The 22,937-nt window shown below is 39.4% G+C and overlaps 1 protein-coding gene across 5 annotated transcripts in view; it reads left to right on the top strand.

Moving 5' to 3' along the window:
- KIF13B (kinesin family member 13B) overlaps nucleotides 1-22,937 on the top strand; it is a 124,182-nt gene that overhangs the window by 80,196 nt on the left and 21,049 nt on the right. For 3 of the 5 annotated variants that reach the window (XM_068936869.1, XM_068936868.1, XM_068936872.1), the window contains 18 exons: nucleotides 440-586; nucleotides 1,089-1,238; nucleotides 1,864-1,992; nucleotides 3,329-3,499; nucleotides 4,821-4,978; nucleotides 5,503-5,635; nucleotides 6,613-6,759; nucleotides 9,328-9,357; nucleotides 11,256-11,355; nucleotides 11,693-11,819; nucleotides 13,378-13,433; nucleotides 14,833-14,957; nucleotides 16,178-16,354; nucleotides 18,031-18,123; nucleotides 19,075-19,227; nucleotides 20,201-20,278; nucleotides 20,906-20,959; nucleotides 21,936-21,956. In XM_068936869.1, the coding sequence (XP_068792970.1) occupies nucleotides 440-586; nucleotides 1,089-1,238; nucleotides 1,864-1,992; nucleotides 3,329-3,499; nucleotides 4,821-4,978; nucleotides 5,503-5,635; nucleotides 6,613-6,759; nucleotides 9,328-9,357; nucleotides 11,256-11,355; nucleotides 11,693-11,819; nucleotides 13,378-13,433; nucleotides 14,833-14,957; nucleotides 16,178-16,354; nucleotides 18,031-18,123; nucleotides 19,075-19,227; nucleotides 20,201-20,278; nucleotides 20,906-20,959; nucleotides 21,936-21,956 (2,049 nt within the window). The remainder of the gene's footprint in view (nucleotides 1-439; nucleotides 587-1,088; nucleotides 1,239-1,863; nucleotides 1,993-3,328; nucleotides 3,500-4,820; nucleotides 4,979-5,502; nucleotides 5,636-6,612; nucleotides 6,760-9,327; nucleotides 9,358-11,255; nucleotides 11,356-11,692; nucleotides 11,820-13,377; nucleotides 13,434-14,832; nucleotides 14,958-16,177; nucleotides 16,355-18,030; nucleotides 18,124-19,074; nucleotides 19,228-20,200; nucleotides 20,279-20,905; nucleotides 20,960-21,935; nucleotides 21,957-22,937) is intronic. The other 2 variants (XM_068936871.1, XM_068936870.1) reach the window with 1 other exon arrangement.

Genomic DNA, 22,937 nt, shown 5'->3' with positions numbered 1-22,937 from the left:
GAGTTGTTATTAATTCCTATAGAAGTTTCTTTCATTTATGTATTTTTCCTGTAGTCTTCTGGCATGTCTAAAAATAGGATGGGTTAAGTGTCTGCATGAGTTGAAAGTTGCAGCCAGGGGTAGAACTCCAGGCTTCTTTAACTTGAAAATATCTGTGAAATGCTTAAGTGTTCCTATTCGTAACACTTACTTACCTATGGTGAGGATCCTGCAGAAACCACTACCTGGAGCTGGGACGAGATGTTGCAGTTAAACTGGACGTGAATGCACTGTGGCAACTGAACTCAGACTGTTGTTCTAGGATTTGGTTGCTTACGCTAGAATTGAAAATAAATAAATAAATAAAAATCCAAACTTCTCTCAAAGACGTTCTTTTTTGTTGTTGTTTTTAAGTATTTGTTCATTGTTGTGACATGGATTCTCTCTCATTGTTTCCCAGAGAGGTGCCATTCTCAGTGAGCCTGCTATTCAGGTGAGAAGGAAAGGGAAAGGCAAGCAGATTTGGTCACTTGAAAAACTGGAAAATCGACTGGTAGATATGAGGGATCTTTACCAAGAGTGGAAAGACTGTGAGGAAGACAACCCAGTAAGTAAAAATGAGAACTCCAACACTGTGCTGATTAGAATTACAGCCCTGTTAAATTTTTAGTTTAAGTAGATGTGCGACAATCTTGTGATGCTGTTGCAGGAAGGAAAAGGCAACCAGGTAAGTTTTCCTGAGCCATTGTTGTTGATTTTTGTGTGGTGTATGGGTTTTTCTTTTTTTTCCCTCGTACTGAAGCAATCTTCAATGTTTCATTAACCCTTATCTTGTCACTTTGATGCTTGTTTGCACATGTAGTTTGATGGTGGAAATGCACATACAATAAGTGCTAAGTAAACGCAACAGGTGTTGAGGTTCAGGCTAACTTCTCCGGATCTGACAACAATAAAGAGAATTTGTTGGGAACAGGCCTCAAAGTAGAACTCAAGTTTTCATTCTTGTGATCTAGTCGGCCTCCGTTTGTGTTCATTTTCACTAGGCTAGTTGTGCACTGCGCTGAAAACTCTGGGTTTTTTTTCTTACATTATTCTGAATTTGATTCAAGGTGATGAGAGCGTACTTCAGGCGAGCTGATCCATTCTATGATGAACAGCAAAACCACAGCCTTATCGGAGTAGCCAATGTTTTTCTTGAGTGCCTGTTCTATGACGTGAAGCTACAGTATGCCGTTCCTATCATCAATCAGAAGGGAGAGGTTTGTCCTTCCTTCCATAATCTATCTGTATTCAACTGTTTAATTACAATCTCTGGCTCTTACTACCAGTAAATTCCAGTTTCCTATGCACAAGCGCTGTGCTGACAAATTGGGATTATGTAAATCCCACAATACCTTACTACAGTTGTTTAGGCTGCTCCAAATCCCAACATAGTGATTGTGAAAGGGGAAAGCTTTGTGAGTGCCTTTGTAAGCAAACCAGCCCAAACTAAATGCTTAGTTTGAACTGTATGAGCTACACGTATGAACTGTAGCTCCACTGCCTTTTGCCAACTGCCATCAAGAATAGGTTCTTAAATATATACTGCAAGAAAATCTTCATGGGCAGCTGGGGCATACTAGGCAATGTCCCATGTGCTTTACCTTGAATATACACTTTGCAGGCTCTCTAGGGACTGGTGGGACTGTGAGTAAGATGCAGCATGCTGTTCTCAAAGTCACTTTGGTGGCTCCAGAGCATTTACTGATGCAACAAGTTTCAGTGCAAAACAATAAAAAGGAAGAAAGCGTTTGCTGACGGTTTAGAAACAGCAGTACCTGTAGGTACCTGAAAGATATTACTCTTCTGTGGCATCCAAGCAACTTTTCTTTCGTCTTTCATCAGGTATCAGGTCGTCTCCACGTTGAAGTTGTTCGAGTGAGCGGAGAGATAGAGGATAGGCTAGTTGGAGGTGAGGATAGTCCAGACTGTTCACATGAAAATGACATTCAGGAGAGAAAACTCGTCTGCATGGTGAGTTGCAGATATATCGCAAACTGTGAGCAAACTTCTTTCTGTCCAACCTATATGAAACTATCCTGATGTTTCTGGATTAAAAAATATAAAAAAGGGCAGAACAAGTAGCTGATCAGTCAGTGGTGTGCGCAGAGTTGAATACTTCAGCATTAGTTGTTTTTGTGGCCTTCTATAATATTTCGGGGCCCTGAAACACTACTGTGATAGTGTCTTGTAATACTTTGTCACTGGAGTGGTTGAAATAATACAAGACTACCTGTTTTTTGTTTCTTTTAGTCTCCGTGATGTTTTTGAAGTCTACCAGGTATCCAGTAAGATATATTTATACAAACACATACATAAAATTTTACCCCAGATAAGTTTACGTGTAGTCTTGGAAAAAATGGAAGTTTACTGGGGTTAAAACCGTGATATCTAATGAAAAACAATCACAGAATCTAATGAACTCCTTTTGTTTTCTGACTCTTTCTCACTCTCTTACTCTTCAATATTTTGTGGGGTATATATAGAGATGTATTTATACATAATAATAACAATGAAAAGCAAGTTAGCAGGAAGGACGTACCAGCGATTCTATGGTAATGAAATGCAAGCAACAAACATCAGTCAAGCTACAAATGAAAAAGAAGGAAACGAAAAGCATTAGAGGGAGTGGAACCACAGCTTTGCAGGTTAATGGACAATAGGACCCATTTGTGGGCAGTGGTACTGTACCACAGAGCTCCACGTGCTTGCAAGCAGCACAGGGCACTGCTGCAGCAACAGGTTCTCTTGACTCTGGATGGTGTCTAACCAGAAGATTCTAACTCATTTGATGTTAATTTGACAAATGAGTAGAAGTTTGAGAGTTTTGTTTATGTGTGGCCTTGATCTTTAAAAAAAAAAAAGGCAGGACGGGCTATTTTTGCATTGTTTCTGGCATCACAGAATAAGGACAAGTAGTATCTTCAAACAAATTTGCAGAATAAAGGAGCTCATTTTGTTGGAAGTATGTGATTTTTATTATTTCTTCTTGAACTATACAGTTTTTGGTGCATCGTGCTATTAAAAATAAATGTAATGTTTTTGTTTATCTGTAAAGTTCATCCCGCTTGCTTTCATTCCACAGAAATAGGTGCTTGGTGACATCTAGCGGCTATTTTCAGCTGTTGCAATGAGATTAGTCTAATGTGTATCAATGCAAAAAATCATACTTCATAAGGCCCAAAAAATTTGTCCCGAAAAATTTCTTAACCTTTGCAGTGGACCAGAAAAACACTCTTCTAACAAAAGGCCTGTTCATTCTATGCCTGACTAATAACTTCTTTTTCTATGTTTCTTCTCTCTTTTCTAGATTAAAATACTTCAGGCTACAGGCTTACCCCAGCACCTCTCCAACTTTGTGTTCTGTAAATATACCTTCTGGGATCAGCTGGAGCCAGTTAGCGTTGCACCTGAGGTGGATCCTTCCTTATCTCCCAGCAGCAAGGAGCCGCGGTGCATGGTTGTCTTCGACCACTGCAATGTAAATTTTTTTTCTATTAATGAAATTCTAGACCAACCAAGTAGGTTTGTGCTTGCATAGCACTTTGTCAGTTGCTTCTTTCCTCCTTTTATTATACTTTGTAAGGCTGGTACCCTAATACCATGTTTAATAAGAGCTCAAAGCCTCGACAGGATCCATTGCACTACACTACTCAAGCGCACAAAAATCATGAAGAAGATAAAGTGGATTAATAAAGAGAAGCAATCGGTTTGGCAGAGAGACTTGCATTAGAGTTTAGCCATAGTGAAAATGCCCAGGAGCGTGGAGAGTGGTGTTCATCTGAGTACATTTGATGTCTACGTTTGAGCTGAGCACTCTGTCGTCAGTGAAGAGAAATGGGCGGTTCTGGGACATGATACCTTTCGTCCTAACACAGACCTTTAAGCTAGGTCATGTATCTTAGAAGCTGTTTCTCCCTACTGACTCTAGAGCAACTAGCTGAGTGGAGGAGGTATCTTTAATAGAGCTGTCTAAAGTCAGGAATCCCAGTCAATTACCTGAGTTCTCATCTTGTTCTTCCTCTGATTTGTTATTGCATTGAATAATTTATTCCTCTTAGCTTATCGTTTCTAAAGCAACTATAATACCCTCTGATGAGTTTAGAGGCTTTGATCCTAAATGTTAGGAGATGTGGTAGTTTACTTGAACCGTTGGACCAGGACTTTGACAGCATGTGGTCATTTTTCAGCTCTTTAAGACTTTGATCTTCAGCAAGTCATATCTTTGCCTCACTTCTCCATTTTACAAAATGAGATGACAGGTCTTTCTTTCCTCTGTGTTGTGCCCTAATGTCTTAGGGACAAGAATGACTTTACTACATGCATATAGTAAAGTCAAAAAACAAGTCTCTAAGCCTGATTGAGGCTTTTTGGTGTTACTGTATTGCCAAAAATTTGAATAGGAAAATGCTGCCTATTTGTTCTTAAAAATGGTAGAGTCTGAATGCATGCAGCATCAAAGGTTAGGTACGTAAGTAAGACCGTAACAGTTTCGATAATGCTTCTAGGGCAGAACCTTGAACAACTTTGTCGAAAGTCTTTAATTGATTTTGCAGAAATTTCGGATAGTGGAGGCACCTAAATGGGATTAGTTGTGTTAATGTGACTACAGTTCAGCTTATGTAGACTATCAAACAGGTCTTTTCCAGTTTGATTTTTTTTTTTAAATATGTCCTGCAAAATACCTCATTATAAATACAAGCTCTCCCCTGGAAAGAAAGCCTGGTATAGGGTAGAAAAATGTAAAAGGAAGTCAGTGTTATGTGGTCACAGTCATTAACCAATTTGTCGGTTACATACAGGAGTTTTCTGTAAATATTTCCGAAGACTTCATGGAGCATCTTTATGATGGTGCTTTGGCAATTGAAGTTTATGGGCACAAGCAGAGTGGTGATCGTAAAAATCCAGCCCTGTGGGATTTGGGAATAATTCAAGCCAAAACACGAAGTCTTCGTGACAGGTAACTACAGAAAATAGATCATCGGTTTAGAATTCTGGAAGTTCACCAAATTTTGCAGGAGGTTTGAAACAAGTAGTCGCATCTTTGGGCGGATGAAAACTGAACCAGATATCTGAGAGTTTGCCTGTTAGACTAGTATGAATAGAGAAGGCAGTAGTGTGATGAGATTCAGAAAGGTGCCCTGAATCTTGAGAGCTGTCAAGACAATGGTGTTTTGCTGCCTTCTATGTGGGTCTGACTGCACTGACAACCCTGAGCTTTTATTGCAGTCGCTGAGACCAGAGTTTAAGTATTAGAATCTAGTGGAATTAGATTTGGTATTGGAATCGAGAAAAGGTGTATTTCCGATGTTTGACTAAAAAATTGTCAGTAAAATTATAAGCACCGGACCACTAGTAACCCCATCTGGACACAAGTGACACTTGCGAAAGTGTCCCTTCATGTCTCTGATCTACGGGGTTTGGTGGGGGGTGTGTTTGTGTGTTGAGACAAAAAACATGAGACGGTACTGGCATGTTTTGCAGGTGGAGCGAAGTAACCCGAAAAGTAGAGCTCTGGGTTCAAATTCTAGAGCTGAATGAGAACGGGGATTACTGCCCAGTGGAAGTGACTCCTGCCAAGGACGTATGCACTGGAGGCATCTTTCAGCTCAGGCAGGTGAGGTGGCAGGTTCAGGATTTCAGCTGTGAAAAGAGGCTGCAGGAAGCTGGGAAGCTTCTGTTGTGTATGGTGTGGGGATGGTATCCATGACACTGTCAAGCTTAGGTACAAAATTTGGTCTTGAATAAAACAGGCGGGGGTGGGGAAAAGTGGAGTTCCTCTGTACTGCGTGAAACTGCTGCATGTGAAGGTGATCAAAGGCTTATCTGTAATCTTTTTGCTATGTTCTGTTCCCAGTCCTGTGGGGTTTTCTTTGTCTGTGTTTTGTTTTTGTTTTTTATCCTTTCAGCCGACCCGCTCCCTTGTTCTTTGGATTCTGCACGCATTAAGTTGTTAATGCTTACCAGAGTAGCTAACGCTTCTAAATGATAAGCTGTTGCTCAGAGAACATTAGGAATTAGTAAAAGTTAGATACAGGCTGCACCTCTGAACTCCCCAACTCCTTTGATTTTTCCTACCCTTATGGCCAAAGAGGAGAGTTACTTGGCGGCACTGATAGCATCAGTGGGTAAGAATTTTCAGTCAAGGGGACCAGAATCAGCAGCAAGTTTACTTCAGGTCCAGTGACTCACCACAGAAGAATTTTTTTTTTCCCCCTCCTCTCTTGTAGATGGGGAAGATATCCTATTTTCAACCTTCAAAAGTATTTTTAAAAAAAATCCTATAAGTACTTGCTATGAAAATCCTCAATAAAAAGTAAACTTTTTATTGGGGACTTGCTGAGTGTTGAACATTGCATGGACATAAATCCTTGCAACAGAAGTGGTCTCTCTTGAACGCTTGCTCATTGTGGCTGAGACTGCAGTACTTGCCAGTTTATTCTTCAGAATAGATAAAAATGCTGCTTGCAAATGACTGCCAGTAGAGGTCTCTCTGTCATTAAGGTTTCAGGATATTCTACTTGTTGGTTTGTTTTTTGCTTTGTTTTGTTTTTGTTTTTTTAACTAAGTGCTTCAAATTATTCTCTTGTTTAGGGGCAGTCCCGACGAATTCAGGTTGAGGTGAGATCTGTGCAGGAATCCGGGACCTTGCCGCTAATGGAGGAATCCATATTATCCATTGGAATTGGCTGTGTTCAAATAAAGCATGTCAAGCCACAAAAAATACATGAAAGTTATCAGGTAAGAGCCTGACTATTTCTTCTCAGCTATGGCTGTTTCCACCACTTGTAAAAGCTTTGTTGCAACACCGTTGGTCATGGGTTAGAAGTTTTAGTTTGTTTTGGGATTGTGGGGTTTTGTTTGTTTTTTTTGGGGGGGTTTTTTGAACCTGCTATGTAAATGCATAAAGCAATGGGAAGAATTGTCAGAACTGCTTTGACAGTGGTTTTAAGATTATCCGCTGTTGTCCAAATCCAAAACTCTTGTCTTTCAGAAAGTGTTGGGGAAGAACTTTCCCTTAGTCAAAAATCAGTACGATATTTGTAAGAGCACTTTCTGTGTCTCTTCTGAAAAAAGAGCCAAAGTTTCTAAAACTCCTTAGGAGTTTGTCTAGTAGATTTTACTTAAAATACTGAATATGACAGCAGTATTAAGTAATTATTCAAATTAAAATGACTGGATGGAAGATATATTTCAATAGTGTGGCATTAAAAATATTAAACATATATGGGCCAGTTGTTTTCATGGCGTCAGAAGCACAGAATCTCACCTTAAATTGCAAGTATAGGGAGAGTGCGTCTGATCTCCAGAGGTCCTTTCCAACCTTGACTGTTCTGTGATTCTGTGTGAGTGCTTGAACTAGTGTTTATCTGATTTATGGAGAGGGCACAATCTCTCAGTTTCCCTGTATCAGGAGATTGTCTTAATGTGGTAATCATATCCGTTTCTAGTACAGTTTGCTTTTTCCCCAGCAGCTAAATGAAAAATTTAGCCACTCCCGTGAGTTAGCAAGTCAAAATCTGATGCAACAGAACAGCCCTTTCTGGACTTGCTTGATGAGCTGCCTTGCTTGAGACAAGGCCAACTAAATGTCTAGCAGTTTTGGGGCTATCTCCCAGCTTTCTGTAGTCTCTTTACCCCGGTGACCGAGTATGCTTGCATGTGTGTCCGCTCCCCTTTTTTTTGCTTAATCAGTATCGTTTTTGCACGATACGTGAGAGCTGAAGTAGTTGGGTCTGAGTTGTGTCCTCACCTCAGCAATCCCTTATTCCCTGCGTGTCAGGGGCGTACAAGGGGGGCTTTCTTCCATCTTTAGAGAAATCCCACTTCTCAGTAGTATCCTAGGCCGACTCTGCCTTTTGTTTCCCCGATATGCTTATGCTAGCGACTCTGCTTGCAAGCTTATGAACTCCTCTTCCCTCACAGCAATTCCTCATACCCACCTGCGTCTAGAACAAGTAAAGTCTTTTTCTCTCCTTCTCCTGAGTTGAGCCAGGTTTCTTAAAAGACTCTCTTGTCCTGGGACGGATGGATTATTTTCTTGTGAACTTTACGTGAAAAGCTGTGTTACACACACATAACACACGTGCCCCTTCTAGCCCATTTTCTAAGGAAACAAGTCCTAGGTGAGCATCCAGTGTGTCTCATGCTCTTTCTTCCCCGGATAATTTCTGATCTCGTGACCAGTTTCAGCCATATCTGGCGGAGTTGACAGTCCACAACATATTAAGTTCTTTCAAGAAGAAAGGTTGTACTTAAGCTCCCCTTGGGGGAGAGACTAGTGAGCTGTCTCTGATGCTGATAACCCACAGGGGAAAGAGCTGTTGAAAACCAGGTTTCATTAATTCTGCCTACAGGAACCCTCTGCCTTGAACATCTGGATTTTTAGTCTCCATGCTTGCATTTCTCTGTCTCAAGTAAAACAATATCTATGGAATGTGAAGGATTTTCAAAAGACCTTGAACTGAGAAAATGCCTCTTCTCGATGGCTTTTTAATTTTAACTGAGCTAAATTTTTGCTTTCATTACTGAGATACAGAAGTAGACTCCGGTGGCTTGTTATTACTTAAATAGGCAAGTAATAACTCAGTGAGGGCTGGAGTCTGCTTTTTCATTCACTGTGCAGGAGTGACAGTCAAGCTTACTCTCATTGCAAATGGCTATGCTTGTGAAATGTGTCAAGAGTGAAAGGTGATGTCTCCCACCAGAAAATAACGGAAATCAAAATGTCTGAGGTCTGTATTGTGACTGGTGGTGTGGCAGACACTATTATTCTAACTGTCTAACAATTGGCTTAGATGTTTACAATTTTTCTTCTCAAAATGCCAAGGCAAGCTTACCTCAAATCCTTTATGTCAGACTTTGATTTTTCAGTGCCTGCTGTAGTATTCCTTAACTTACTGCTTAACTGCTTAACACTGTCCAGGCCCAACAGGTTGCAAGCAGTTTCACTGTAACTACCATTTCTTTCCTAGGGCAATTTAAATATTTCCCTTTCTTCCAATTGAGAAGAATTCTAATAATGTTATTTCCGTGATTTTTTTTTTCCATTATAATAGCTGGATTTTTTGATTTACATATTTAGACCAGCTGGTAGCAGTAAATCTTTGGTATCCTCCCAGACCTGTTCAAAAAGGAAAACCTGGTAGCAGGGATAAGCGTCGCTGTGTTTTAATTCTGTTGTCTAACTGTTGCTAAATTTGGACTTTTCTTGAAATGTCGCTGCTTGAAATAGTTGCACCTTTTGCATTCCGTATTTCCTGCTATCAAAAAAAAATTAATGGCATGGCTTTCTGTGTTTTGGCCTAGGAAGAAGAGGATGATATGGACAGTTATCAGGTAAAAATTTTCAGTTCTCTCTTACTAGAAAAGCAGCTCTTTTGAGGTGAAAATATATTAGAGAAGAATTAATGTTTTCATCTTTGCTGCACTGATCAGATACATGGACAGTCTTTTCTCTGCAGAGAATAAAAGCCTGAGAACTGTGTAAATTGTTATGCTACAAAGCCATATGGTGGGGTCAAGAGGAAGAGAGCAAAGAGCAAGATGCCTTAGTGTATGTTTCCAAAACAAAATTCAGTTGCTTCTCCTTTTCTGCATTTTGGGGGAAGGGTTCTCCCTTCTCAGCAAGCTATGGGTAGGTTAAAGGTTTTCTACATTAAGAGCAAGAATAAGCGTGGTGGTGTTGAAGATGCAGTCAAATTCTTCATGCTATTTCGTATCATGAATGTGCTATATGAGAGACCTGGAGTATACTGCGTAGCAATCAACCCCTGGGCAAGCAAGGATTCTGTTCCTTGAGCCTTAAGACAGCGGTGAGAAAATTACTGAAATCTGCACCCTTTTTTTTTTTCAAATGTATGTAATGTCACAGTTATTGGAGCCTTATAGGAGAACTGGTGAGGCATAATATCTGTGATGGGTTTTTACCTGCTTGTGAGTAACTTTAACAAAAGCACGTCATGGTCATTGTTGTAGATCTCAATTTGTATAATATGAGCAACAAGAGATTTAGGTTTAATGTTCTGTCAGATTCCAGCATACTTCCAGGGATCTTTAGGTGAGTAATACAAATGTGGTTTATAGTCTTGCATCCACCCATTTTTCTTGACAAAGTATTTGTTATAGTTTGATGTGGAATGAATCTGAACTGCTATTGCCATAGAAGAGGCTTGCCTGAAGGCATCTCAGAGCTGATAGCTCATCTTTGTGGCACCCAGCATGCTGCATGTGGAGTATCATTCATCATTTCTGAGCATCTCCACACCAGAGACAAATTAACTGAATGTTCTTAAGGATACTGAAGTGTTTTTTGAAGGACATTAGCACTTCAGAAAAAAAAAATACTCAAAATGGCTGGGGTGCCAATGCCATAACTAGGAACAGTGGCATGGTATTGGGCAGGATAAGGATTCCTAATACGAGGCTGATAAACACTGAGCATGAATGGTGAGTCATGAATACTGACTGGGGTCTCTGACTGTGCCACGTTGTACAGGTTAGTGAGTTTTAGACTAGTTTGGGGGCAAAGATGATTTATAAAGTGAAATATGCTTAGCTGAGTACTGGGTAGTACAGAATATCAGCTAGAGAATAAATATGTCTCAGGCCGGCAAGTGAAAAATATATTAGGATGTGAAAAGTTAAGAGATTGGAGCATTGGATATATGAGGAAAAGCTGAGAGAACTAGAATTGTTCAGCCTTGAGAAGAGAAGGCCCAGCAGAGATCTTAAAAATGTTTATAAATGGGAGAGAATAAAGAAGATGGAAGCTAGGCTCTTCTCAGTGGTTTCCAATAAAAGCACAAGAGGCAGTGAGCAAAAACTGAAATACAGGAAATTCACTTAAAATTTTTTTGTCTTTTTTTTACTGTGAGAGTGGTCAGAAACTGGAACAGGTTGCCCAGAGAGGTTGTGGATTTTCCATCCTTGGAGATATTCAAGCCCTGAGCAAGCCCTTCTATAGCTGACCTTGCTTGAGCAGCGGGGCTTGGACTATAGAGGATCTCCAGAGGTCCCTTCCAACTTCAGTCGTTCTGCGATTCTGTGTATATTGTCCTGTAAAAAAAAAAAAATAATAATGGATAAGAGCTAAGTGGTATGTTCGAGATGTTTTCTATCTTATCTGTTCCTTGGATACAGGATGAGCAGAAGGGTTGAAGAAATGTGTAAGCCACAAATAGGAAACATCGTCTTTCCTGGGTCGATATTCAGCATGACTCCTTTCCCCTTTACAGGATAGGGACTTGGAGAGGCTGCGTCGGAAATGGCTGTGCGCCTTAACAAAGCGTCAGGAATATCTTGATCAGCAATTGCAAAAACTTGTTGGGAAACCCGGTAAGCGAATTATTATGAAGGTTGGCAACAGTAATAGATTGAGACACATGTGCACACACTCTTTTTCCTCTTAATATATTGTAAAATTCTAGACTGAGTTAGTGGAGGATTGAATCTTTGAACTCACCAGTAACTTGCGTCCAGAGAAACTGGAGGTAGAGGCCTCTATAAAATTGTTCATCGTTCCCGTACGCTATGTGTTTGCTGTGTGTGTGCTGAATATGTACCTGAGCAGAGTGAGGTTTATACTATTACAATGGTGTATCATCAACACATGATAAAGGCACTGAATAAGAAACGATCTCTGTTGTCCTGACTGACATCCCTCCCTCTCCAGATAAAACAGAAGACGATGCAGATCGGGAGGCACAGCTTTTAGAGATGAGGCTAACCCTTACTGAAGAAAGAAATGCTGTAATGGTTCCTTCTGCTGGCAGTGGGATCCCTGGGGCTCCAGCAGAGTGGTATGAACATACATTGCCATATCCAAGAATGAATGTAAAAATGATGCATGGCCTGTTCCTGGCTTGAATTGTTGCCATTTTTTATTTTCCCTAATCTGTACTCCCTATGCTGTATGAGCAAAGTTGTTAAAATTAGGACTCTTGCTTAAATCATTTCATGAGGTTGTGTATTTGAAATCCAGAAACGTTATTTCGTAAACGATACTGTTATTGATCAGACAGTAATTATGACCTTCTAAAGAAACGGAATCAATATTTATTACCACTGCACTTACCACTAAAAAAAATTAGCTAATATGTTAATTACCTAGTTCATTCACTTAAAAGGCTGCTCCATCGTAATAAAACTGCATCTACAGGAGCATTTTGTTGTGCTCCTGGTTTAAGCACAAAGTCTGTTTAGTCAGCAAGTGCTGCATGTAATTTTCTAAACATTAAAAATAGTAAATTATGCTAAACTGAGATTGCCGTACTGTACTGTAGCAGCTGTGAGTAACAACTGCCGATAAGGAAACAAGGCTATTTTGCTTCTGACCTCTTCTCTTTAGTTGCTCTCAATTTTCTGAGTTTTTTTTTTCTGAGCAAGCCTCTAACAACATATATTGATGGAATCAAATGTCATGGAGGTTTGTTAAAACTAGTACTTCTGAAACCTGGAAATAGTAAATACTTTGTTAGTGATGCTTAAGTCAACTTGCACACTGAAATATTTAAAGTAGGTTTGAAAATAGTGCTTCTGTAAGAAACTTACTTGAGGAAGAATCTATTATTAACGCATTTGCATCAAAGGAAGTATTTAGACTGATTCAAGCACCTTATACATTACATAAGACTCTAGCTTGCTCTTGTTCACCCTAAAATTCATAAGGTCCAAGTTGATGGTTAATGAGATGGCTACAGTCTTTCTACAGTTAAGGTTGCAGCAAGGTTTGTTTAAGAATGCCTTTCGTGCTTGATACTAGATTTTTAGTACGTCATTAATGTTGTGAAGCTTAAAAGTGCAAGGCCACAGAATACTTAATTTTAAAAACAAACAAAAAACCCACCCATGTTACTACTTCATTCACCTAATGTAAGATTATGCCTTATGGGGCTGTTTTGACTGTTAAATGTGTGTGTTTAACGAGATAGTAACCACTGTGTAGTGTGGCAGCATCAATGTTGGTTTAAAAACTTTAGTGCTGCGTTTCCTAACTGCTGTCTTCACTGACTTTATTAATGCAGAGAGTTTTGCGTTTAATAAATGTGCGTGTCAGAGTAAATAAACTTAATTATGCTATTAGCATTTTAGAGGGAAAAAAAACATTTCTGAAAGCAGAGGTCAGAGAAAATAATAATTGTAAGAGAGCTGGTATAAAAGAAGTACCAATTTAGTTGACTCTCTCTGAATCTGCAACGGTGAATTAAACTAAAGCTGTTCACCAAGGTTATCATTGGCCTGACCTACAATTGCAGCTGTGCTGAATGTAATATACTGTGGGCTTGTATCGTAAGGTACGTGTGCTGGGTAAACCTGCGTTAGTTTAAACGCCACTATTGTCCCCATCTTACGTTTTAGGACTCCGGTGCCTGGTATGGAAACTCACATTCCTGTTATTTTCCTTGATTTGAATGGTAAGTGTTTCTTAAAAGGACAGAGTGCTTTGAAACAAACTTTGTATAACCAATAATGTCGTAGCATTTGAGCGAGCTAACAAGATGAAGATATGCCTAGAATGACAGGTAGATTAACTTGAGACTATGCCTATTTCATTGAGACGTATCATTTAGTGTTTCAAAATGCACAGCATCACATATGGATGTATCACATACACTTTAAAGATCCGTATATTGTGCAGATGTTTAATAAGTAGAAGGAGTAAACCTGAGGGTTGAACAGCAAAAGCCAGTGTAAATGAAAAATAATCACTGGGAATTCTTCTCATTGGATCTCACAAGGATATAGCACTGATGCTGTATAATATCTTTATCAATGACTTGGAGGAAAATGTGAAGTCCCTGGTAGTAATGTCTGCGTATCATAAAAAGATGGCATGATAAGCTCAAGTTAGTTTTGCAGAGGGGTCTCCTGGTTTTCCTTAAACAGTGTTTGTTTTAATACATCCAAATACAAGGTCCAGTTTGAACAACATATTTCGCAGACACTTTTACCAAAGATGAGAAATTATAGCCAAGAAGTTGGCCACCCTGAAGTAAATCCAGGGGGCCAAGCAGTGGCTAATCAGATAAACAAATGCTTCTTATGATCTTTCAGAGAGAGCTAACACTTGGATTAGAAGCATCAGGTAAGAGTGTGGAGGCATTTTGCCTGTTGCAATGAGGCCTTTGCTGCGAGTACATTTATGGCTTATATATCAATGTGCTTTTTGAGATGCATGGAATGGCTTCAGAGAGGAGCTAGTTAATAATTTATTAATAGTGAGAGACTCAAGCCAGAACAGGTTGAGCTTCTTCTCGAAGACCAGATTAAGGATTTGTTTGATCATGATCTAAAAGTACTGTATTTTTACTTATCCAAGCTTTAGCTTATCTTTATTTAAAAAAAAAAAAAAAAAAAAAAGGAGAGGGAGGAGGAAAAGAGACAAACTAGTGCCAAACGAGCAAATGTACTTGATATAATTGAGCGGTAGTGCTGATAATATACCTGTGGGCCAGGAGGGGGTGTTTACAACAGGGGGAGAGTCTTCTCTCCCCGTAGCCTCCTACTTCTGAGGTCTTCAATATCCCATATAGTTGGTTTTAACTACCTTGCCACCTTTTTCAGACACAATTACAAGTTGCATAGAATAGAGGACTTTGAGGCACGCTTCAGTCTCGGTGTGCCCAAACATGTGTGCACACTTTCTGTGTAGTACTGTATAATTAAAAGCGGGAGTTTTTCTTATGCAAGTAGAGTGCAGGTATCCAAGCTGGCAGTTAGTGATGAACATGTGAATTAATGACTTCTCAGATGTTCTTTACAAAGATAATTGCTTTGTGTCTCCTAACCTTCTTCATCCTCCTATGTTTCTAGCTGATGACTTCAGTTCCCAAGATAATCTCGATGACCCAGAAGCAGGTGGGTGGGATGCTACTCTTGTTGCAGAAGAGGAGGAGGAATTCTTTGAACTGCAGATTGTAAAGCATCATGATAGTGAGGTAAGCAGAGATGCAGGCTTTAATATTAAGCTCAGGTGTCTTTTAGTTGTTCTCATGTGAAGGCAAAACATCAAAGATGGCTTATGAAGCATACAACACACCTCTTGTGTGACTGACTTTTATTTTTAAGGAATATGTGCTACGTGATGAACCATGATTTAAAAAAAAAAAAAAAAAAGATTTAAGAAAATTCAAGAATCTTCCTTTACCTAAACTCAGGCATTAAAATTCTGAGTTTATGTTAAACTTAAAAAACAAAAACCCCAAGCAAGTTAGAGTATGGAAGTCCTCAGCTGGGAAACCAAACATTTTTAGTTGTGACTATGGGTTAAGGTCTTTAACTGTGGGTAGTTGTATTCATTATGCCCCATTTTACCACATAGTTCATAGTTTTATAGGGGCAGGCAGCTACTTTATTAGACTGAGATATTCATGTTGCATATCTTGCTGTATATTGTTTTTCCTTTAATTAAAACTTTTAACTCTTAAGATTGTGGGCTTGTTAATTCTTGCTGTTGGTATTGGAATAATGTCAGTGACTTTTTTCCTTAAAATTTGCTTTTTACTCTGAAGCTTATGTCTTCTATTGTTTTTAGAGGAGCTTTATTCCTGATGATCTTTGGGGTTTTTTGGTTATTTTTGTTGTTTTGTTTTAAAGCCTGGAGAGATTTTTACCAGGCTGTTTTTCTTATGACACAAGATAAACCATATAAACCTGCTGCGATATTTACATTTTAACCTTCAGGAAGAGAAATTCCAACTCTTGCTGTATTGCTACAAATGTTTCAGCAAAGTTCTTTAAGTCTTAAATACTGAATGGATAGTTTTAGTGTAGGATAATGGAAGATTTTCATTGCAGTCTCTGTTGCTGTCTGGTTTAGCTTAATGAATTAGGCCAAATGTTCCTATAGTTCTTCATGTTTTGAAATTTATTTGCTGTAATCTTGGGGATTCATAGATCTTTCTTCAAGGGGAAACGTTCCAGAGGTTTGAGCAAGTTGGCATTTTTAATCCCAGCATCTTCATTTGGCAAACTAATGTTGATTTTTAAATGGCCTCTTCTAAAATGCGGGCATTTTCCTTCATAGGGAGTGAACTAGAGAAGCTGACTCTCAAAATTTATGTATTATGTATTTTTGTTAATTATGCTTAATTAATTACAGTTAATTATACTCCTAATTATGCTTATTAGAGGATACATTTTTTTTTTTCCTTTGCAGGTGAAAGCAGAGGCCTCGTGGGATTCCACAGTCCACGACTGTATCCAGCTCAGTAAAGGAACAGCAGCAGATGAAAGAGTTTACCTTATTGTGAGAGCCACTGTCCAGCTCAGCCATCCTGCAGAAATGCAATTAGTGTTACGCAAACGCATCTGTGTTAATGTTTATGGCAGACAGGTATATCTTTTATGATCCTTCACGTTTTCACTCTGCCCCAGGTTTATCAGTGCTTCAAGAAGGGAGGGCTGTGATTTGTGAAGTACACTGCTGCTGTCTGCAATATGCTGCTGCTATGACTATTTCCTTGAAGCTACCTTCCTGTCTCCCTGAGTGAAAGAAATAGGTTAACTGCTTGCTTAGAGACTCGAAGATGACAAGTTATCTTCACAGTATCTTCAATATTGTGGATGACAATACAGCTTTTTTTTTAAAGGCTCATGTGTAACACGGAATGTAAGAGATTATGATTGCGTTTCGGTATTTATTTGGGTTAACTACTCAGTAATTGCTTTATCCTCAATCACGGAAAAGTGGAAAGAGTTAACTCATCATGAGCTTGGAGTTCATGGTTTGCAAAAATGGTGCATCAGCAGAAACCTGTGTGTTTCCCTGTTCCTACAGTATGTTACCACGTTACGGATAACCATTTTATATATATGGGGGGGGGGGGTATGTATGTATATATGTAAATCCAGGTATAACCAGTCACACTTGAGACCCAACTATTTAGGGATAAACTAGCAATGTTTGGAGAAGGGGTTCCCTGTGTAATTCCTCCCAGTTAGTCACGCTTGGTCCTTTATGTTTTCCAGTTGGCTTATTCCCTTATGACACTATGTAGGTAAAAGCAGGATGTTCAGTAAATAGAAAGTGGGAGGTTATGATTCCATTTGCAGCAACAGGTCCTGAAAAATATTTTATTCTTGAGGAAGATGATGGGAAGACAGAGATTCTGTTCAGCATTGTCTCAGGATCCAGCTTCCCATAGCAGTGATGATGACAAAGCAGGAAGCCTGAACTGCTGTTCTGTTTGCCCATCTGTAGTTAAAATCTGGAGCAAGAGCAGAAGAGATGTGGTCACACCCAGAAACCCTGTAGGCAACTCTAAACTGCTTTTAATGTTAGAAATAAAAGAACTGCCTTGGTTAGGCAAAAGCGTTTTCTCGGAAAGGGAAGAGTGAATTTTTTTATCGTGTAGAATGGGAAGCGCCTATTCAACACATAAATTGAGCCTGCCAATAATTATAATTGTATTAAGTCTTCATCAATTCAGTTTTCTACAGATTTAGCCAATGATGCTTTCTAACTATTATCCAATGCATAATCTTCAGCTTTCTTGCCAGGTTTCTGAAAATCCTCATCGATAACCTTTCCTGGGTGTTTGTCTCAGCAGCATCTTTGAATGACTCATCTCTGCATTAATTCAACAGTCCAGTTCTTAACCCTGCAAGGCGCCAAGTCAGCATAAACAATGACCATGCCCCCTTAAATCATTCTTCATAACGATCTCTTTGGTCAAGAATTTAATGCCTGTACTTGTCAATATTCAAGACAAGTCACCTAGGGCTCTACAAAAAAAAGAAAAAAATCTAGAACTAGCAAATGCTGTGCGCGCTAGTTAAGCGGTCACCTTGCAATGAAGGAAGTTAATCCTTTTTCTACTTGTGAAATACAGACAAGCAAATGATTTCTCTCTGAGCTAAAATCTTTGAATCCTACAAACTTGGTGATTAGTCTGTTGGGTTTGAGCTTCTTCCTATGTAAACTGTATTTACTTCAGTTGAAGTGTGTTAAAACATTTTTTTTCTTAAAGCAAGAAATATTTCCTTTTTTTTTTTTTTCTTTTCCTGCAGGGTTTTGCACAGAGCTTCCTCAGAAGAATGTCTCACCGAAGTTCAATTCCTGGCTGTGGTGTCACTTTTGAGATAGTCTCAAATATTCCGGAGGTGAATAGGAATTCAAAATATCTGCAATGGGCTAAGAGTCATTTTTGCTCGTTCCGAACATGTTATCTCTTGCTGCTTCAAGCACGAACTATGGTTCTTATGAAAGATTAGGCAAATTTCTTTACAAGCTGCCTCGTCAGTGTCACTGTATATTCTGTTGAGTAAGGATCTGTTTGCTTAAATCCTCAAAGAAACATTTTAAAGAACCTTTTAGGGCTGTAGGAGGAGAGAGAAAAAGGGAAAGAAAGACGAGTAGATGAAATGCCTAACTTGGAATTTAGGTAACATGAAAATAAGTTGAAAAAAAAATTGTTTTCTTCTAAGTAATGGCTTGACGTAGCCCTTGATTGCTGATCATATTCATACTTTCCTTCAGTGTTAATCCTTTCCTTCCAAACAGATGCTCTATCAGTTGCACTTGCAAGCACTTGTAAAAACATTAACACATGAAGAGCTGAAAACCTCGTTGCTAATACTGCCTGACTGTCTTTTGTTCCGCTGTATTTAGCGCTCTGTGCTGAAACGTTTCTGAAGCAGTGTTTTTTGTTGCAAGTTATTTAGAATGTTGTTCTCCTCACAGGACAGATAACATCCCACACGTGTTTGAGTACTTTTTTTTAATTACAGAATATCTGAATGCAGTCCTTTTGTCGATGAGTGGCAATGTCTCACCGTGAGACTCTCAAAAGGCAAGAACAATAACCACAGGCAGCTTGAAATGGTGACTGCAGCAGTGGTAGGAGCACCCATCCAGTTGTGCATTGCACAAGCTCCTTCAGTGGGATTAGGCTTATATTCAGAAATCTCCAAGACGTCTGAATCCCCCTCTGAGCTGAAGGGAAAACAATGTTGAATCTCCCCTCCCTGTTTTAAAAATGACTTCTCCGCAGGACTGAGGTGTGAGATTTTTAGTTTATTTAAAATGGATGGCATTTCTTATCTTCCTCCCAGGATGCACAGGGAGTTGAAGAACGGGAAGCACTAGCCAGAATGGCAGCAAATGTTGAAGATGCAGCTTCAGCTGACTCTGAAGCCTATATTGAGAAATACCTGCGGAGTGTGCTGGCTGTGGAGAACATCCTCACCTTGGATCGTCTGCGCCAGGTCTGTTTTTAAAGCTGTGGTGGAGCAGCAGAGAATACACTTACTGAGAAGAGTGCATGGCAATGGAAATGTTCTCATAAGTGCGTACAATGGCTTAAAAAAGAAAAACAAAAAGAGCACTTCACTTCACTACATACCTCAGCTTCTCAAAGTGTGCCTGTGGCAAAAGTCCAAAGAAGCAAATGTGCAGGGGTGTAGATCTTTTCACAGAGATGTTCTCATTCAACTGCCTGCAGTACGGATGGGACTGGAAGCTTTATATTAAATGCAGTGTCTGTTGTGGGGTCCTTAGTTTGTTTTTAAGACTGTGCCTTGCTAATTAGGGTTAGAGTTCTTGTTCCTAACTCTTGGTTAGAGTTCTTGTCATTTTGCGCGTATTCTGCCATGGACAAACCAAACCTGTTCCGTCAATAAAGACGACAGTGATTGGGTTAATCCTAAGGACTGTGTCTTGATCTGTTTACCAGGAAAAACACAGGAGGGGAGAAACATTTATTGAAAAATGTTCTTCTGGATATAAATTATGCAAGCACAAAAGGAAGTTATGCAAAACAAGCTAGAGTATGTGCCTGCCCACTATAAATTAATGGTGAAGTGCTATGCATTCTAAGTTTGAAAGCAAGTTCTCTGTCATGTGTAATTAGTTTAAAGGATTAAAATAGGAGCTCAGCTAGGAAAAGGAGTCTAAGTCTTTGCAACTGTAAGTCACGTCATAGATTGAGACCCAGCCGTAAAATCCTACGTGTGTCAATCAGCAAAATACTAGGTGTTAAAACTTGTACGATCTTAGACTTGTAACTCTGTTATGTGCAATTTTAGATTATAATACACCTATGAGACAGTAAGGCTGTTTGGAAACGTTTTTCATATATAGACACTAAACTACTGTGGGATAATTGGAGTTGGACTCTTGCAAGACATTTTTTTTTGATTTTTTTGTTTGTTTGTTTTTTGCTTTTCATGTGGTTGGCAGGAAGTTGCTGTAAAGGAGCAGCTAATGGGAAAAGGAAAACTCTACCGGAGGAGCCTGAGCTCTCCCAATGTTAATCGGGTGAGTATTCCATGCTGGCACCTACAGGATAACGAGGGCAGCAAGTCCAGCCTTTCAAGTACAGGTCCCTGTAACGGCAGAGTCTCAGAGTGCAGCAACGAATTTCCTTTTGCTTGACCCTTCTATTTGTCTGTGCTATTTGTGAGCATGTAAATTGCTAAGTAGAGGCAAAATCTGCAAATATTAATACCTTCATCATGCAAGCTAGTACGCTTTAAAGCACCCACATAATCCAGACCATCTGAAAAAGCAGTGTAAAAGGAACGCTAGCAGTTTTTTCGAAACGCAGAGTTTTTCATCTAGATATCAAGTTGCGTATTTTTTCATCTTCCCTAGAAGATCTGAAAGCAAATTGCGAGAATTTAATGAATTAAACTTTGTAACGATAGTAGGGACACTGTCTTTTCCTATTTAGAGCACAAGCAAAACGAGACACTTTGTCCAAAATCCAGAATCAAATGCTTTGGTGGAATAGCCAGGATTTCGCCTTATGTCTCTTGGCTTTCAGTTCTGCTTTAACTGCAAGATGGTTTCTCTTCACCCTTCCTTGTGTTTGTCAAAAGGTATTTATTTATCAGTTGTCTAAGTTTTATTAAGAAATAATTCTGCTTGCCATAACCATTTCAGCTTTCTGGAAGCCGCCAAGATTTAGCTCCCCTCTACAACCTGAGCAGTAACCGGGTAAGTATCTGAAGCTCTGCTGAGAAATCTTCTGTAGAAGAAATGTTGCTGTAGTGACTGCATTATGCCAGTCGCAGGGGCAAACGTCAAGAAATAACTGTAGAAGATGGGGTACGCCCTTGTTCTCTTTATATCCTCGGGGCCATTCCTGGGACATGGTAACTTTGAATGTGCAACACTAGATCTCTCTGGGAAGGCTCCCCGGCCTGCTTCCAGCTCTGTGCCAACCATTAGCACTGCTGCCATCCGCTATGGGATGTACAATGGCAGACTCGAGTTGAGCAGAGCAGATTATATGTAACCTTTCATCACACGGGAGTGCATTTGCCAGAGAAAATTTTCTCATTGTCAGGCTTCAGAGCTCTTCCAGAGCTTTTACCTGGTCAGATGCAAACCTTTCGGGTAAGGGACAAATTTGGGCTTGCATGTAAGATCAGGTCCACCTAAAGGACAGAACAGAGACCGAATCAGTGAGTGTCTGACCTTCAGAAGAGAAATCAACAGTCTTAAGTTTAAGAAACCCCATTACACTCCATAAAATAGCAGTACAGATCAAAAGTATTTCTTTAAAAAGGGAAAGATTAAATTTAAAACTTATTTTCTGAAGCCTAGATAAACTGAAGTGCTTTCTCTTGATAGATATTCTGCCCAGCATGCATGTAGTCATTTTAAAAGGGAGAATCTGATGGTGACAAGGCATTTTAATGCATAATGCAGTTGCATGGAATAATAGAATTTTGATGTAGAGCTCTAACATTGGTTGCTGAATATGCTACATTTGATCCATGCGGAGAATGCTAAAATATGTGCAGGTGATAAAGTGCTTATAGCAAGTTCTGTATGGAGAGGACTGTGGAATATTTCAATATTATAGTTTTTATCTCAAAAATTAAAGATCTGAGTTCTTAATGATTTTTTTATTTTTGATTTTTTTTCCTCCCTTCCCCTCAATACTTTCCCTCATTGCATGTTTCAGAGTCCAAAGGTCCCAGCAGAGGTAATGCATTAGGTCCACCTAATGAGTGGGATAATCATTTTATCTCACTATGAAGTTTATTTCGCTCACTTAAATGCTTTTGCTTCCTGCTTTAAAGATGCTGCTGTTGGTGTCTTATTTGCATAGTACATGGCAAATGAGGTTTTCCATTGAAAAGCCTGTCATTGAAGCAGTATGAAACCGGTACAAATGAGAGAACGTTCTCCATCTTGGCTGCATCTTGTAGCTGGCTAGAGCTATAGCTATTTAGATGCCATGTTGCACTCTTCTGTGGACATACAAAACATGATAGGGTGAAGTATTTCACAAATTGACCCCATCCCACTTAAAAAAAAAAAAAAAAAAAAACCAGATGGACACAAGATGTAAGAAAATGTGCCAGTCATGCATACGCAGCTTGGAGATTAGATAAATGTTGAGAGTTTCTTTCATATCTTTTCTCTGACTTTAAGGCTTCGGTCAGATAGTTAAGTATTAGCACCTTTTAATTTCTGGGAAAGAGTGAGTTTAATACAGGGCCAATGGAAAAGACATTTATCCTTGGTATCATGGTAATGCTCTCAGAGGAATGATTGTCCCTCTAGTTGTACCAAGCTTTGGTTAATTGCCATTAATTGGTAGTGGTTTGCATGGGGTTTTGCAGCTCTTTGCCTTATTTGGTGTAGCCACTGACAAACACTCCGTACTGCTGAAATTGTATAGCTTAGCTCCTTGCTTGCAGCACGCTTAACTTCAAGACGCTTGTTACTAGGACAGTAATGGTGTTGGGAGTGCTAACTCCTCTGTTAGAAGTTTTCGATTTCAAATGGGCAACTGGTTGAGGTTTATACATGGAGATCAATGGAAATTTTTGTAATCACTAGGAAATGCTACAAAAATTCTTACGTGTTCGTTAGCACACAGACATCATAAAGCAGACTGGTGATATCAGTCCTATTTATTCTAGCATAAAGAATCCAAGAACGGCCTCCCATGCTGCGT

Source organism: Struthio camelus, chromosome 3, assembly GCF_040807025.1.
Source record: "Struthio camelus isolate bStrCam1 chromosome 3, bStrCam1.hap1, whole genome shotgun sequence".
Classification (NCBI taxonomy): domain Eukaryota; kingdom Metazoa; phylum Chordata; class Aves; order Struthioniformes; family Struthionidae; genus Struthio; species Struthio camelus.
This window is presented reverse-complemented; position numbering and strand designations above follow the sequence as displayed.